This window comes from Lissotriton vulgaris, chromosome 5 (genome assembly GCF_964263255.1).
Source record: "Lissotriton vulgaris chromosome 5, aLisVul1.2, whole genome shotgun sequence".
Classification (NCBI taxonomy): domain Eukaryota; kingdom Metazoa; phylum Chordata; class Amphibia; order Caudata; family Salamandridae; genus Lissotriton; species Lissotriton vulgaris.
The window spans coordinates 1918734101-1918752605 of NC_141693.1; the positions used below are offsets into that span (position 1 = coordinate 1918734101).

General features: G+C 49.0%; 1 protein-coding gene across 1 annotated transcript in view; it reads left to right on the forward strand.

The window, feature by feature from the left end:
• The window catches only part of LOC147717720 (E3 ubiquitin-protein ligase TRIM39-like), a 211432-nt gene that overhangs the window by 123751 nt on the left and 69176 nt on the right, over positions 1 to 18505 (forward strand). Inside the window, exon 5 of the mRNA XM_086924503.1 lies at positions 8769 to 8878. Within this exon, the coding sequence (XP_086780629.1) occupies positions 8769 to 8878 (110 nt within the window). The remainder of the gene's footprint in view (positions 1 to 8768; positions 8879 to 18505) is intronic.

Here is an 18505-nt window from a genome sequence, read left to right on the forward strand (position 1 = left end):
TTAACGTCCAGTAGGAGCGTACAGATATCATCGTCCCACGGGCTAGTGTTCTCTGGCTGCGTAGACTGTCCGGAAGCATCCTGGTTCGACTCCCCTTGGTGAGTGTGTCACCTACCCCAAAAGATAGTTTAGACTTTTTAGTGTCCTGTTTGCCCATATTGTCTGTCAGTCCATGAAGCAGGGCACTCAAGTCGGTGCAGTTATTTTGTAGGTGTGTGCTGCTGGGTCAAAGACGCCCCTCCCTCAAACCACTGCCCCATCAAATGAGACAGTCCACCCCGAGCAGCCAGAGGGTCCTACCTGTCTCACCTCGCCCCGTATGGGCTGCGTGTGCGTTCAACAAATGGGCTGGTCTGCGAGATCAGAGGTTCCCTCCTGCCTACAGTTTTGGGCCAGGATAGTTGCAAAGCAGTTTTGTGTTGCAGTGTTGCTGGGCTCTCCCAGCGTGCATGCAGTGACGCCTTAATCCCCCAGCCAACACCAACAGGGTCTCCTCATGCAGGTGGCTATCCGTTGGCCTCAGCAGGCGCGCCAGGCATGGGGCTTGCTGGATGTTGTAGGGTCCTTGGTGTAGTAGCCCCGGGGGCAGCATCCCATGCCCCCCTCCCACCCAAGGGTCGGGGTGAAATATCATCTAAAACGGGGGGTTCAAGCCAGCAACAACTCTGCTCGCGCGCCGTGGGTTGATGCAGTGTGGTTGTGGAGGCACTGGCAGTTTCTTTTACCACCGCTACCTCAGCCGCATCCCAGTACGTTCGTCCCCCGAGGCGGCCCTCTGCAGCATACAGTCTTGTCTCCTTCAGGCTCAGGAGTGTGGAGACTTTAGGAGAGGGGCCCCCCACCAGCAGCACGATCTCGGGTGGGCCTCAGTCAGCAGTATACCTCGCTCTTGTTGTGCTGCAGCCTTCCAGCGACTGTCGCGAGTGTCTTCCGTGGTCTGTTCCGGCTGCTCATCTACACTTTCTGGTCCCTTTCAGTGTGTCAGGTCCTGCCACCTTCACTCTTGGCGCCTTGCTCGCTGCCTCCACACCACCAGTCGCTGAGGGGTCATCCACCGACGTACTGCAGGCTGCAGTCGCACTCTCACCACTCGAGTCCACACAGCAGGCTGCCACTTGTTATGGCCCGGTTGCAGAGGGTTTGCGGCTCTTAAGGTATCATCACAGGTGCTCACGGCCTCAGCGGGGAGTCAGAAGCTGGCGCCACTAATAAAGGGCAAGTAGTGCATCCTCTGTCAGCAGGCTTGTGCAGGATATTTCGCTCTGCCGGCAGAGCCCACTCAATGAGCGGCCATCTTGCAGCCAGGGGAAGCCATGCCCCATATTTTCTAAGTAATAAAACACTTTGTCATAACTCAAAGCCAAGATGGAATACTTGAGAACATGGCAAAGGCATCTAATATCCAAGATCTGCTGTCCCCGCCTTTACAAAGGGGGGGGGGGGGGAGGGGGGGATTGATGAGTCCTACTGCAATGCAACATTTCTTTCAAAAAGAGGTATTGAGGGCAGTCAACCGTACAGTCATATGTGCTTAAATTGATTAGAATCCCCATAGAGGGTTCTCAGAAAACGCAATGTGAATGTGGCCCTGTCATAAATGATCTGACGCACCTATGCAGGTGAACAAGAGCAGCAACTAAAAAGAATACTCTACAACTGAGTGACAGTAAATCACAAATCTTTGCGTACATATGCTCAGTTGCCCATTTGTAGAAGCAAGAGGCTAAAGCTCATTAGGAAAATGTTTTAATTCACACGGCATGGAGGCCTTGCGCTCTAGCCCCATGCCAAACTTAGTAGTTAAGGAATGGTACTGTACAAATATGTACACATCTGGAGGCATCTTATAGGTATCCTGTTGTAAAATTGTTTATACTGCTTCTTGAATGCATTCTAGTGGTACTTTTAATTGTGGACCTGATGGCAACCTTGTGTTGCATATTTTGTGATGCTGGTCTCTAGTACTGCATGGTGTAGGGCTCTCTGAATCGTTAAAGGTGCCCTCCTTCATATTACAGAGAATGATGTATCCATTTTGGTAGAGTTCTGCGTTACCATTGCACCCATCCCCTATTTACCTCACTTACCCTAGTAAGTTAAAGTTACTGACACAAAGCTATCTTACTGTGCTTAATTATAGGACTTATGTTATGGATTTTGTAAACCGTGCTTATAGCAAAATAGGCGTCTTGGCTCTAGTGCTATAGAACCCTGGGCATTTTCAACGGCCACATACGAAAGACAGTCTAGAGGAAAATAGTGCAATTAGGCTGAAGAAAAAGCCAGGTTGGTAAATCTTTCCTAAACTTAAGCAGGGTTGGATTGAGAACGTAGGTAGTTGGGTAGTTGTTACATATGAAAATGAAACGTAAGTACATTCTGGAGTCTTCTTTATTAGTGCATACACCATCCCGGGTTCAAGTCAGCAGAAGTCATCTGTAGAATGTTGAACACCAATTACAGTGCACAACCAACAGGGGCAGGGGAAATGGGTGGCAGAATATACCATTATGAATACATGAGATTATAACACACCTCCTTATTTAGGGTAAATAGAAAGAAGAGGAGTAATAGGAGGAGGAGAAGAACAAGGAGAAGAGGGTGCAGGGGAAGGGATGAAAAAGAGGGTACATAGGAAAACCAGGGGCAGCAGAGAAAACAAAGGAGATGACTGTAGTACATTAGATAATTTTACAACATAAAATTAATACTTGTAAAGCTCATTACTCACCCGCAAGGGTCTCAAGGCGCTTGTACGAATACCGCTGTGGAACCCATACTGGCTTTCCCTGTGAGGCGTCCACTCCTGGGCACCCCCAAGGTGGAGGCCAGGCATCCTTAGCGTTGTGGGGCCGTTGTGGAGATTAAGCAAGCTATTGCCCAGAGTTGCAGAGTGGGACTCCATGATTGGAATAGGCACCGAGGCGAGAATTATAATGTCCGTGGAATTTTGAGCCCAAGACCCACCGAGGCGGGGAATTGAACCCTGGTCCCGGGCTAGACCTCTGCATCATGGTCTGCCGCTCTAACCATTGAGCCACATAGTCTCTAACCCACCTGGTGTAGATTTGATTCTCTGAGATCTCCTGGGAGCAAAGATGAACCACATTCGTGCCCACCCTGGATATCTTGATACGCTCAGAAAATCTAGAAGCCTCCTTCCTACGTGGTTTGGGAAGGTCAACACGGACCCAATCTCCTTCTTTGAGAATTCTGGATTTGACATGTCTGGTTTGATCGTATCAATTCTTATACTTGACCAAGTGTTTATTTACCCTTCTTATTTACCCTCATCATGGTCCACAACACAAATAACTTTCCTAATCTACCCTGGGGGAGATAGTCTGGTCTTGGGAACTCTGCCTTTAAGGGCAGTAAATGGGGAAATTCCTGTCACACTATTATGGGTAGAACTAGATAAGCCCAAGTAGTATCTTGTAGAGCAGGTTTTGCAGGTATACCCAATGATTCCGCTCTCTGTAAGCATTCTTTGAACATGTGGTTCATCTGCTCAACCAATCCATTGGCACGGGGACAATACAAAGCAGTCTTGTGATGAGTGATGCCCATGTCTGACAAAAACTCTTCCATGTTTTCTGAGGTGAATTGCACACTGTTGTCTGTAACAAGGATGTCAGGAATGCCCTCATCAAAGAAAACACTTCTCAAAAATTCTATGAGGATGTCGGTGTTGATTAAATGAACACACTTAAAAGCCACCCAACGAGTGTGATAGTCCACCAAAACAAAAATGTAACGCTCATGCAGCTTTGTAAGATTGAGTGGACCTATAATGTCAAGTGCTCGCTTTGACCATGGGTCGTCAGGGATCTCTACAGGGATAGTGAGGGTTTGTGGGTTTGTTGAATCTTATCACTTCGGCCACACTCCAAGCAGTCTCTCACAATGTCTTCAGTCATGGCATCCATACCCGCCCACCAGTAATCCAGACGGATTATGTGCTTTGTGAGGCTTCGCCCTAGTTGTCCCACGTGGGCCAAATCGACAATTTTCACTCTAAGTTTCTCAGGAGGGACATTTTTCCCACCTCTACATACGGTTCCTCTTTGTATGCTAAGTTCCAACCTCACATCCCAGTATTTGCACAGTGATGCTGCGATATCACCCTTAGCAGCTGGCCAACCATTCCTAATGTATTCTTTGAGTGTTTTCATCTCTACGTTAGTTTGTACATAACCATCCCACTCCTTCTTGTTTAAACGTAACTTTAAGTATGACATCATCACATTCACATCGAATCAGAATCGTCCTCTACCTCAGGCGGTGAGCGGGATGAAAAATCAGCCACAACATTTTGTGTTCCTGGTTCATACTTAACTTTGAAGTTATACCCTTCCAGACGGGGGAAACATTGTTTACAACGCGGAGATTACATTGCAATGCCATTACATTGCGGTTTTTACAACGCAAGTCGTTACATCATACACATCCAGACGTTGTATCCACCTAGAAATTCTTGTGGTGGTTCTGACTGAACCTTTCGTAGTAAACACATACACAAGGGATTTATGGTCAGTTTGTATAGTAAATGCTATGTCCCACAAGAAAAAACGGAAATGTTTGATCGCCCCAAAAGCAAGCAAGTGCTTCTTTTTCCACCACAGAGTAGTTTACTTACGCACCCTTGAGTGTGCGAGAGGCAAAGGCAACCACTTGTTCTTTGCCCTCTGCAAATTAGGTAAGACTAGCTCCCAGGCCTTTATTGCTGACATCTGTGCAAAGAACAGTGGGTTTGGTGGGGTCAACCCTATCCAAGGATGGGGCGGCAAGAATTCCTTCCTTGACCGCTACAAAGGCCTCATGACAGTCATTGGTCCATTTGTAGGGGGTTCTGGACTCCGCAAAGGTTCCACTATGGTGACATAATTGCGAATAAATTTAGAGTAGTACTCTGATAAGCCCAGAAACGATTTAAGCTCTTCAACACAGTTAGGGGCAGCAGTCTTTTGAATTGCCTCCAAAAGATCAAGTTTTGGTTTAATACCATCTTGTCAGATGGTGTGCCCGAGGTACTCTATCAACCCCATCCCAATGCGACATTTCTCTTTTTTCATGGGTGAGACCTCCTTTTCAAGATTGACTAACACCTTTCTAAGGATGCGATTGCTATCCTTCACGTGGATGAGGATGATATCTTGAAAGCAAAGAGTATTGGGAAGGTCCTTCAGCACATGTTGCATAATCCTTCGAAAGGCAGCAGCCGCCGAGGCCAACCCAAACGGCATGCAAAGGTAATGGAACTCCCCACACAAATTACGTAAATTAGGATGGAGCTCTACCTGGTGGAAGGCTGAGGAGTGGTCCAGCACACTGAAGCAACTCGCCCCCTTTATAAGGGTAAGAACTTCATGAATGCGTTAGTACTCTTAAGTTGGAATACTAATTTGGTGTCAGACTGGGAGTAATGTTCAATAGACAAAACTGATTTAGAACGGCGTTTCCTACAGACTCTGGCCAAATGCCCCTTTTTACAACATCTTTGACATGTAACAGCTCTGGCTTGGCAAGCAGCATTATTAGCTAAGTGGGTCAGGCTGCCACATCTGGAGCCCTTAAGTTTGGTGCCTGCCTAAAATGTGTTAGTAACATTACACTTGTTATTTTTTCCCCCATCATGTTTGCTTATTGCGTTGACATCGGTCAGTCTGTCTCCTTCCCCTTTCATGGCAACCATGCAATCAGCTGTATGTTCAATCCCAACTGCTATGTTCATTGCCTCCTTGAGATCCTTATTAGCCACAAGTAGTCTTTCTTGGATCTTTAAGTTGTTGGTGCATCTGACCAACTGATCCCTGATTAGAGAATGTTAAAGGGACTCGAATTCGCACATGTTAGCTAGGCCTCTTAACGCAGCAACATAGGGTTTTTTCACTTTTTCCTTGTACTCTTGAGAAAATCTTGTGTCTCTCTAGTACAACGTTTAATTTCTTCCCAAAATGTTTTTCCAGTTTAACTGCGACTTGGTATAAATTTTCATCATCTTCACTGTCACCATCTTCGCCTTCGGAAACAGCAATATTATCATGTCTTTCTGCCCTCCATACCTAAACTGTGGAGTAGAGTATGACGTTTACGTAATGGACAGAACTTTTCCCCTCCTATGGCTATTGGGTAGGACTCCATTAAGCCGAACCATTATTTCCATGGTAGTAGAGGTCCACCAACCTCATTAAGGAAAGGAGGTGGGTGTGACATATTAGCTGTGGCCATATTGGAGTTAGTAGCATTTCACAGTGGAAAGCTGAGCCTTTCATCATGTAAAGCCATGCAGATAATGAAAAAATGTATGGAAAATAATGTACAGCGCGACCCTGTATTATAAAATGGATAGCTGTGCTTATCAGCGAAAACACAAGTAAGCAAGTAACAGCTTTGCCCATCAGCGTACGGTGACAGCCAGGACAAATTAATGGAGGAGTTCACAGCGGAGTCGGGCTCTCACACTGAAATTATGAGAGAAACCGCTGTGCCCGTCAGAGTATGGCTACAGGCAGGAATTATGAGGTAACTCTAAGCGGAGTGAGGCTTACACGCTGAGAGTATAATTAATGAACAGCTGTGCCTGTCAGAGTGTGGTGACAAATAGCGAAAATATGTGAGGTAACTCTCAGCGGAGAAAGGCTCCCACGCTGAGAGTTTAAATAATGAACAGCTGTGCCTGTCAGCGTGAGGCTACAGGCAGTGAAAATAAGTAAGATAACTCTTGGCAGAGTCAGGGTACCACGCTGAGAGTTTGAATCATGAACAGTTGTTCCTGTCAGCGAGAGGTAACAGGCAGCAAAAAAGATGACCCGCCCTTCCGAAAAAGGTCCACCACTGGAGGCGGTCCCCGACTGTAGCCACGCACCAGGAAGGAGTTGTCAAGGCACGTGAATAACGCATAGGGAAGACCAAAGCAGAAAACAGTGGCACGCTTATTAGCCGATTTTGGCTTGCCGCAGTTGCACGCCACATGAGGAAATTAGGTTTGGTGGGGGCACGCTCACACGGTAAGTCTGTGGAGATTATGTGTGGTGGTGAAAGGTAAAGTACCCTGCAGAACCGCACTCGCACGCCACCTCAGGAAATCAGGTTCAGCGGAAAAGCTCGCCACAGGTAGACCAGCACGTCCGGAAGCAGCTGAAAGTAAGAGCTTGGCATACAGAAGTGATAGATGTGAGGAGGAGGGGCAGCCACAGAACCTCCACTGTACACAGACCAAGATAACATCCAACGATGAAGTAAAGTACAGCAAGCGAGGCGGCGTGCCAAAGATTGAAAAATGTAAATGATGGCACTGACCAAAACTCCACGGTATCCTCATTAACAGCACTGACGAAGCACAGAGAAAAAGAATGAATGTGGGTACATAGTCCGCCTAGTGGTCCACAGTCCTGGGCACCGCACCGTCACCCACGGACCACGCACATAACCTGGGATTCATCCTGGACTCCTCGCTCACGATGACCAAGCAAGTCTACGCCATCTCATCCTCCTGCTTCAACACCCTGCGCATGCTCCGAAAGATCTTCCGCTGGATCCCCACAGAAACCAGAAAGACGGTCACGCAGACCCTCGTCACCAGCCGACTGGACTGCGGGAACACCCTTTACGCAGGAACCACAGCCAAACTTCAGAAACAACTTCAGCGCATACAGAACGCCTCCGCACGACTCATCCTCAGCATCCCTCGCCACAGCCACATATCGGCCCACCTGAGAAACCTGCACTGGCTCCCCGTCAGCAAGAGGATCACGTTCAGGCTCCTCACCCACGCACACAAAGCACTCTACGACATGGACCCCGAATACCTCAACAACCGCCTCTCGTTCTACTCTCCTACCCGCCAGCTCCGCTCCGCCAGCCTCGCCCTCGCAACCGTCCCACGGATCCACAGATCCACCACCGGAGGAAGGTCATTCTCCTACCTGACCGCCAAGACATGGAACTCCCTCCCCGCACACCTACAATTGACCCAGGACCACCTCACCTTCAGGAAACATCTCAAGACCTGGCTATTCGAGCAGTAGCGGTCCCCCCTCTTCCCTTCAGCGCCTTGAGACCCTCGCGGGTGAGTAGCGCGATCTATAAATGTTTTTGATTGATTGATTGATTTCACTTTGCATATGAGCACTTCTATAAAGTGTTTCCTATACATTACTTGGAGCAACCGTGATAAGAATTAAATCATGCATATGTTACCAGAACATCTTTGAAAATATAATTGGATTTACTGTTTCAAATATCTTCATTTGTGATTTGTTTTTTGTATCTCTTGTTTGACAATTTTGCAATACGTGAGTGAATATCGTATTTCTTCTACTAAATAAATCGCGGTAGGACCATACTGTTGCATGTACCATTCGAACTGTATCAGCATCCTGCATCAAGAGTAGGGCTCTCTGTTTTATGGTATTTATTAGTTTAGTATTTCTTTCTGTATTTTTCCTTATTTATTTTGCGGCCATCATATTGGTATATATCCATATTTATTTTGTGTTTTGGAATCAATTTGGTCTCAACATGTATATTTCCTTATTTATTTAACCGATGAATATGCAATCCTACTTTAATTCATGGCAGGTTTAAATGCATTAAATAGCCAAATAAAATGAAATGATACACATATGAATTCGTTGTAGAAACCCAAACACAGGTGACAGTGACTTAGTGCAGAGTATGCTACACCTTGGTGTAGATGACAGGATGCAGCAAGAGTGAGGCGAATATGCTGAGGAGCATTTACTGCATGGATCTCTAATCCACAGGTGTAATATTGTGAAGACCCAGAAACCTCCAGAAGATGCGGTTGTGGAGCGGACTCTGAAGAGCATTGGACAACATTCCTCCTTGCAGGATAAACTCTTGGAATTAAAAGGTAAATGGACATCAGATTGTGAGACAAACACCAAAGAAACGACAGTTGTTCATGATGGAGAAATATGTGCACTGCAATAACACCGGCGAAGAAGACTCCACACACAAGCAAGTGTGATGGCAAGTGCTGACCTTGTTCTGTTTCAATTGGGTAGGAGGGTAGTGTAAACAAATCTATGATTGTGTTCAGAAGTGATGCAGAGCGAGAGAAGAGAAAGTTGTGACAATAGCAGGAATGGGGGAGCAATGGTGGCAGTGAAAATATGGTAGAGATAGGAAAAGCAGCATTATGAGACTGCACCGTTTGTAATGAGGAGACCCATGAGAGGTGTGACTACATTTTAAATGACTATCACACATGTGCTGTCGTGCTAGGCTCTATAGAGGCCGCAGGGATGTCAAAAGACATGATCTACAAGGGATACTTTGTAAGGGCTTGTGAGCCCCAACGCTCGTACCTATTGCATTTGGGGGCCAATACCGGTGGGCAGTACCAACGGCACCTCTGCGAGGCACCCTTGGTGCCTCGCAGAGGCACTAAGGGCACTAAGGTCAAGGGCACTTAGGCCAAGGGCACTAAGGGCATGTATGTCTGCCACATGTATGTCTGCCACATGGCACTGTTAAAAAAGCACAAAATTGCTTTTTTAACGGGTTTTGTTATTTACCACCAACATATAGTTGGTGGTAAATAACGAATCCTTACAGGTGAAAAGCACTCACTTGAGTACTCCCTACATTTCAGATTCAGTAATTTACTGAATCGGTATTTAAGAATTTGGTAATTTACCGAATTCTTAAATACCGATTCGGTAAATTACCGAATCTGAAATGTAGCCACCTACATCCCAAAGGCCTAATATCGGTCGGTAACGGACGAAATTCGGTAATTTTGGCTGTTACCGACCGGTATTAGTGTTCCTACATCTGGCCCTTTGTTTTAAAGTCTATTTCCATCTCTTTAAACTCCACTTTCTTTGCGAACCAGTCTTTCTCTGCCCGTGTGGATACCAGCAAAGTTATCACATTCTGCTTCTTTTCTACTTTTTATTCTGGTGGGTGCTACCCAATGTGAGGCAAAGTTTATGAATCATCGAAGAAGGTTTTTGGGATGCACACCATATTTATTTTACTCATCTATATCAGTCCAATTGTCCAAGAATGCGTGCACATTGGATAGGTGCCATGACCCAGCGGTACCCGGATTAAACAACAACATGCTGATGGGGCGTCCTTCTTGCCCCAGACCAATGGCACAGCTAAATTGGTCTGGGGGCAAAAAGGACGCCCCATCAGCATGTTGTCTAATCCGGGTGCCACTGGGGCTTGGCACCTATTCAATGTGCACGCATTCTTGGGCAATTGAAATAAGATGGATGAGTAAGATAAATATGGTGTGCATCCCAAAAACCACCTTCGAATGCTCAGAGAATTGGGCACCACTGAATAAAGACAAGTTCGAGGCATGTGGGCTGCTGAATTCATATCTGTGCATAGATCGCCGCCTAGTGTTGGGTCCGGATGATTGCACATTGTTGTCCTGGAAGAGTCTTCGAAGTATCACAAGATAGGTGGCTCCTCCCCTGGACTACAGTGCGCATGGGCATCGACTCCATCCCCAGATTGTTTTTATCTGCCATTGGGTTCGGATGTCTTTGGTTCCCTCTTGTCGGAATCGATAGAAAAACATTCCTTGAGACCAAAAGGTCTTTAGTCTTACGTCGGTATTGTCTTGCGTTCGGCTTAACAACTCTACTTCGGCTCCGAGCCGAGTTCTGTACTTCCGCGTGCTTTCGGCGCGGAAGGCCTTGTCGACGCTCCATACTCATCGACCATCCATCATGGAACGAAGTCCATTCAAAAGATGTCCGGTCTGTAACTCGAAGTACACGCACATCGACGTCCACCCGGTGTGCAACAAGTGTCTGTCGCCGGACCACGACGAGGCCAAGTGTATGGCCTGTTCGAGATTCAGGTCCAAAAAGACACTCAAACTCCGTCGAGCTGCGCGCCTGGAGGCCCAGCAATCTGCACCGGCGCCTACGGACATTTTCGATGCTGGGGAGGTCGAGGATGAAGATATCCAGGACATCTCAGAGTCAAACCCCGCGTCGGACGTCGAGGAAGACTACGACGCTGTGGCCGAAGTTTTCGAAACCAAAGAAGTCGTCGAGGAGGTAGGAGACGACGACGTAGCCCTCGGGGCCATGGAGGATAGCTCGGACGAGGAGCTCCCTCAAACTGACTCTGGGGCCGTGCCAATCTATAAGGCCCGGGTCGAGGGATCGCCTTCGGGCCTTACCCAACACCTCGATATGAGTTCCTCGGCCCCGCCTTCGGGCCCGGCCACGGACATTGTTACCGAGTCACTCCCGGTGAAAACGAAACCGAAAGTGAAACCTACGGTCTCGACGCCAGATACTGCGCAGGTGCAGATATCGAATCCGAAAGTGCGAATCGCATTGGTCGGATCGAAGTCTTCTGAGGCCTCGGCGCCGAAGAAACCTAACATGGCCGTCGAGCCGAAAGGCCAAGTCAAGGTTGCCGAGCCTAAACCTACCACGTCAAAGACTAAGGTGAAGGTGTTCAACACGGGCGCATCGGCGCCGAAGACGGTCGACGCCGGCAAGGGTCGAGTCGAGCACAGGAAGGCTGTCGACGACCCCAAGAAGTCTCTCGGCGACCCGAAGAAGCGGCCCGATGACCCGAAGGCCCTCTCTGCCCCGCTTCCACACGACCAGGCCAAGGGTGCAGCGCCACGTGAGTCGACTCCAAAGGTGACCCCGAAGGACTCAACTCCAAAACCGTCCTCAAAGGACTCCGTTGAACCGGCACGTCCATCGGCCGCATTCACGAAGAAGGTCACGGAGTCCCTGCAGCGCATTAGGGACGGCGGCGCGGCGGTTGAGCCGAAGGACCCTCCGCCTGCCAAGCCTCTGGAGAAGCCAGCTAAGGCGTCCACGCCGATCCTCTTTACCTTGCTGCCTAAGACGGCGCCGAAGGCGTTCGCTGCTAGGCTGGGGGCAGGCGTGCCCGAGAAGATGTCGGCGTCGAAGGCGTTGTTGGTGGTCCACAGCCCGCGGCCTCGACAACCCTCGGAGGAGGAGCGTCAAGAACATTACATTGACGCCGAAACGGGCAGGCTTTCCCTACTGAAGAGGAAAATCACCCCAGAACCCCACTTGGAGTCTTACAAAATCCCCCTCAAGAAGAAAATGGACTCTGCAGGTACTCCAGCCTTGGTGGAGCCCCTTTCACCACAGGCTCATGAGGTCTCGCCCACTTACTCCGATGTGGATGCTGGTGAGGGCGATGAAGAGGAAGAATATAGCTATCCGGTCTACACAGACCCAGAGGATACAACTGAGCCCTGGTCAGCTGGTGGTGACCCTGGGGATCCTCATTCAGGACAAGACCCTCAACTCGTTTCCGCAAAGACTTCACCTACAGAGGACTCTGCTGCTTTCAATGCCCTCATTGAACGGGCCGCTGCCAATCACAATGTCCAGCTGCATGCTGACCCTGTAGATGTGGATTTCCTCTTTGACACCTTTTCTGTGTCTGAAAAGACTGTGATAACTCTGCCGATGCTGAAAGGTGTTCTGAAGCATGCTGCTGAGGTCTTCAAAGAACCTACCAGGGCGAGAGTCATCAACCCGAGGATAGACAAAAAATACAAAGCGGCGCCTACTGATCCAACTTACATTAAAGGACAGTTGCCTCTGGACTCCCTGGTCGTCTCGAATGCCCAGAAGAGGGCCAATTCACAGACTACGGGTGATGCTCCTCCCCCAGACAAAGAATCCAAGGTCTTTGAGGCTTCGGGAAGAGGGTAGCAGCACAGGCAGCCAACATATGGCACATCTCAAACACACAGGCGCTTTTGGCGCGTTATGACAGGGCGCACTACGATACACTAGAGACCCTCTTACAACACCTGCCAGATCAATACAAAGAAGGGGCTGAGATGCTAATCCAGGAGGGGAAGCTGATCTCCAACGCTTCCATTAAGTGCGCTCTGGACGCGGCTGACACCGCTGCGCGAGCCATTAACACCAGTGTTATACTTCGGAGACATGCCTGGCTCAGAATCTCTGGTTTCAAGCCAGACATCTAAACCACCATCTTGAACCAAACAGTCAACCCAGATCACCTGTTTGGCCCGGATGTTGACTCCACCCTAGAGAAAATGAAGAAAGACACTGACACTGCAAAATCCATGGGTGCCTTGCAGTCCCAGAAGTTTCAGGGTGGGTCCTTTCGTCGCTCCAATACCAGAGGCACCTCAACGGGTCAGCTTTCACAGTCCGCGCAATTCTACAAGGCCAACACCCAGACTACTTATGCCAACAAGAGTCGTGGTGGATATCGCGGCAACAGCGCCAAAGGCAGAGGACGTGGCAACAACAGCTCCAGGTCCTCTACCGCCAGCAAACAGTGACGTCTTGTCACTGCCCCCCGACCACACAACACCGGTCGGGGGGAGACTCCAGCCGTTCCTGCCCCTGTGGAAGTCCATCACCACGGACAGGTAGGTCAGAAAGCTTATCCAATTTGGTTATTGTCTGGAGTTAACATCCATTCCACCCAACATACCCCCAAGGCACCGTCCTATGTCGGACGAGCACTTGCACTTATTGCAGCAGGAGGTCAACGTCATGCTGCAAAAATGGGCAATAGAACTCGTGCCTATGCACGAAAGAGGCACAGGAGTTTACTCCCTGTACTTCCTGATTCCAAAGAAGGACGGGTCCCTCAGGCCCATCCTGGATCTCAGGCCCCTCAACTTTTACATCCTGTCGGAGCACTTCCATATGCTAACACTGCAGCAAGTGCTCCCGCTGCACCAGCAGGGGGACTTTCTCTCAACTTTGGACCTAAAGGATGCGTACTTTCACATTCCACTACATCCTTCACACAGGAAATACCTCAGGTTCACCATCCAAAACCAGCACTACCAATTCAAGGTTTTGCCTTTCGGTGTCACCACGGCACCCAGGGTGTTCACGAAGTGCCTGGCGACAGTGGCGGCACATCTCAGGAGACAAAACATCCACGTCTACCCCTATCTGGACGACTGGCTCATCCAAGCGAAGTCAGCCCAGCAGTGTGCCGCCCACGTGTCACACACCATTCACCTCCTGCACGATCTGGGATTCTCACTGAATTACCCAAAATCCCACCTGCAGCCCGCCCACATACGGCAGTATCTGGGCGCGACCATAGACACTCTGGCGGCCACAGCACAGCCAAATTCAGTGAGAGTCAGCAGCATTCAATCGCTGATCCAAAAATTCAGGTCTCAACACTCGCTTCCAGCAAGAGTGTTCATGCAGTTCATAGGCATGATGGCCTCCTGCATCTCCATTGTCCCGCACGCGAGACTACATATGCGTCCGCTTCAGGAGTGCTTGGCACGTCAGTGGACTCAGGCTCACAACCAGTTGAAAGACCTAGTGTTGGTGAGCGGTCAGGTGTACAACTCTCTGCATTGGCGGAATCCACGAAACCTTTGCAAGGGCCGACCGTTCCAGGAGCCTGTGCCACAGATCATCCTGACAACGGACGCTTCTCTCCAGGGATGGGGAGCGCGTGTACTCCAATACACTGTGCAGGGACTATGGACGCAACAACAAGGGAAGATGCACATCAATATTCTGGAAGTGATGGCAATCTTCATGGCACTAAAAGCCTTCAAAGTACATCTGTGCAACAAGGTCGTGTTGATCCGGACGGACAACATGACGGCAATGTACTACATTCAAAAGCAGGTAGGAACACACTCTCCGCAGCTGTCTCATCTGGCTCCGAGCATGTGGAAGTAGGCCATTCAGAGGAACATCTTCCTCATGGCAGAGCACCTCCCGGGCAAGGACAATCAGATGGCGGACCTGCTCAGCAGGCACAGCCACCAAATACACGAGTGGGAGATACATCCATCGGTTCTCCAACCGTACTTCCGAAGGTGGGGTCATCCAGAGATCGACCTCTTCGCCACAAGGGAGAGCGCAAAATGCCAAAGCTTCGCCGCCAGGTTCCCACACCCGCAGTCTCAGGGCAATGCGATATGGATGAACTGGTCAGGCAAATTTGCGTACGCTTTTCCCCCAGCACCTCTGATACCGCTGGTGGCACGCAAGCTCAGGCAGCACTCGATGACTCTCATCCTGGTTGCTCCAATGTGGGCTCGCCAACCATGGTACACCACGTTTCTAGAACTGTCCGTGGTACCGCATCAGAGGCTACGTCTCACCCCCTGCCTTCTGACGCAGAGCCATGGCGACATTCAGCACCCAGATCCGCAACAGCTCACCTGGCGATCTGGCTCCTGAAGTCCTAGAGTTTGGCTACCTAAACCTACCTCCCAATTGCATGGACATCATTCGGGAGGCAAGGAAGCCTACTACTAGAGCCTGCTACGCGGCAAAATGGAAGCGGTTTGCCATTTATTGTGCGAACCACAACATTAACCCGCTTGATGCTTCCGTTCAAGACATCATCTGTTACCTGTTCCATCTGTACAAATGTAATCTGGCCTATACTTCCATTCGCATTCATCTGTCTGCGATGGCCGCGTATCTCCAAAATATACAACACCTTTCGCTATTCAAGGTGCCGGCCATCAAAGCTTTTTTGGAAGGCCTCAAACGAGTCATTCCGCCACGGACTCCACCAGCTCCTGAGTGGAACCTCAAAGTGGTTCTTACCAGATGATGGGTCCTCCCTTTGAACCACTGCATTCCTGCGAGATTCAGTTCTTGACGTGGAAAGTGGCTTTCCTCGTAGCAATTACATCGCTACGGAGGGTCAGTGAATTGCAAGCCCTCACAATCCAAGAGCCAGTTATCCAAATTCATTCCAACAGGGTGGTGCTCCGCACTAACCCTAAGTTCCTGCCCAAGGTTGTGTCTCAGTTCCACATCAACCAAACAATCAAATTACCTGTTTTCTTTCAAAATCCTGAGTCACTGGCGGAGCGGATGCTCCACACCCTTGACGTTAAGCGGGCCCTATTGTATGACATTGATAGGACCAAGGATTTTAGAAAGACTAAACAACTCTTTGTCGCCTTTGCGCCACACCACAAAGGTAACCCTATTTCCAAGGCTGGTATTGCTAGGTGGATCGTTAAATGTATCCAGATCTGCTATGCAAAAGCAAAACGCACTCTTACCATTCCACCAAGAGCCCACTCCACCAGGAAGTTGGGGGCGTCTATGGCTTTCCTTGGAAACATTCCCTTAGAGGACATATGTAGAGCAGCAACATGGTCTACCACACACACATTTACTAAGCATTACTGTGTTGATGTGCACTCCAAGCAGCTGTAGGGCAGGCTGTTCTCAAGACACTTTTCCAAACTGCTGCAGCTGGCACGGGCGGCCGTCGTTAATGGAGGGACTGCTATGTATTCTATGCACAGATATGAATTCAGCAGCCCACATGCCTCGAACTGAATATGCTACTTACTAGTATGCATCTGTTCTTGGCATGTAGGGCTGCTGACATTCATATCGCCCGCCCTCCTCCCCGGCGCCTGTAGCAGCTGCAGTATTCATATATTTACTCATAGCATGGTCATCATTCACTAAGTTTCACTCCATCTTGGCCACAATGGCTAAAAACAATCTGGGGATGGAGTCGATGCCCATGCGCACTGTAGTCCAGGGGAGGAGCCACCTATCTCGTGATACTTCGAAGACTCTTCCAGGACAACAAGGTGCAATCATCCGGACCCAACACTAGGCGTCGATCTATGCACAGATATGAATGTCAGCAGCCCTACATGCCAAGAACAGATGCATACTAGTAAGTAGCATATTCAATGCCTTGCACTGTCTGTTTCTTCAGTGCATTTTTACAGGCAATAGGGATCCCAACTTTATTGGATTTACCATCCCAAGCTTGGAGTGATGGTGCATTTATGACTTCATTAACTTCATTAAAAATTCCCACAAGGGATAACTTGTAATAGCACTACTATGAATGTTTTATTTCTACCTTATAGGATCTTCATAGATGGTCAACAGAGTAGTGTTAGAAATGGGATTTCTGGTTGGCTAAGACTTGCTCCAAAGCCAGGCAGAAACCGCTACTCTAGTCAGGGCAAGGCAGTTACATGCCGAAGATAACCCCTGCTCACCCCCTTGGTAGCTTGGCACGAGCAGTCAGGCTTATCCCGGAGGTAGGTTGTAAAGCGTTTGCGCAACACACACACACACAGAAGCAACACACTAGGCACACCACAAAAGAAACTCCATACAAGGTTATATAAAACAATAGACTTTGTATTATCATTTTTTTTTAAAAATATATCCTTTATTGGGTTCACAGGATAAAAGAAAACATGAATTGCCATTATACAGTATCATGTAGCTCAATAATGTATACGTTGGACTCTGAGATAGCCTTTGTATTATCATAAAACACATTAGAAACATAATCACACATTTACACTGTGCCAACTGGCATGGGCAATATTCACAGGGGATTATATACAGAATCGGGCCACAGTCAGAACCATCAGATCAGGTAAATAATTGCAATCCCTAACCAGTTACTACTGGTACTATAATGACGTAAGAATTATCACATTAGCATTAGGCCTAAACCCACAATAGGCCCAAACCTCATCAGTATAAACACATTACGCAAAGGGCCTCACCAGCATAAACACCTTATGCAATAAGCTCATAAGCATAAAAAACGTACGCAAATAGGCACTCCCCAAAACATCATGACATGACATTAGGCATAAATACATTAGGCCCAAACCTCATTAGCATAAACATAGTACGCATTAGGTATCCCCAGCATTAACATATTAGCGTAGATACAATGGGCCTAAATCATTCTTTTGGCAACACTCCTAGTAATAGACAAATTACGCAATTTGGCAGAGCCAGGCGCTCTACCCATGTCACCAAACTGCCCCACGGGCAACTGCCCTTCTCAAAGGGCTTGAATGCCCTATGTCAAGGCCGGCTGCGCAAAGGCACTGGCCTAAACGTTGCAGCTGCTCACTAATTGCTGGGCACCTGTGGAAAACTGTAGGCATGGGCACCCCTTTGCCCTGAGTCCTCCATCGGGACACTCTCCTCAACAAAACATGCCCACCGTCGATGGATCGACCCTCTGTCAGGTGGGGCCGCTCAGACTCACCCAGCACCAGTAATGTGCCTCGAACGGCACCAACGATGAAGAACTGCAGCCCCACTCACCGGGGCTGTTACTTGCTCCTCTCCTTAGCCGGTGATGGACAACCCAGAGCCCCCACTCACCGGCTCTCTATCACTGCTCTCTTCCTCCTCGTGAGGCGTGAGGCTCCTACTGGTCCCAGCTGCCGTCACGCAGAAGACTGCTTTCTGGGCAGGGGGAACCCTCAGGACTCCGGCGCTGGCTCTTCTCCTTCTCGCCAGTGCGGGGTGGGCTCCCGCCTAGTTTATCCACCGGACCTCTCCTCAATTCACCCGGGCCCCCTTCTGAGACCTGGGACTTCCAAGTGGAGCCCACGAGGCTCGGGAGTCTGGACTTTCGTTCTGCGGCATCGCCCACAACCAGGCAGGGCCGCCTGGCTTCCGCATCTGGCTGCGGCTGTTAACTCCTTAGTAGTGCCGTAGTACAGGGT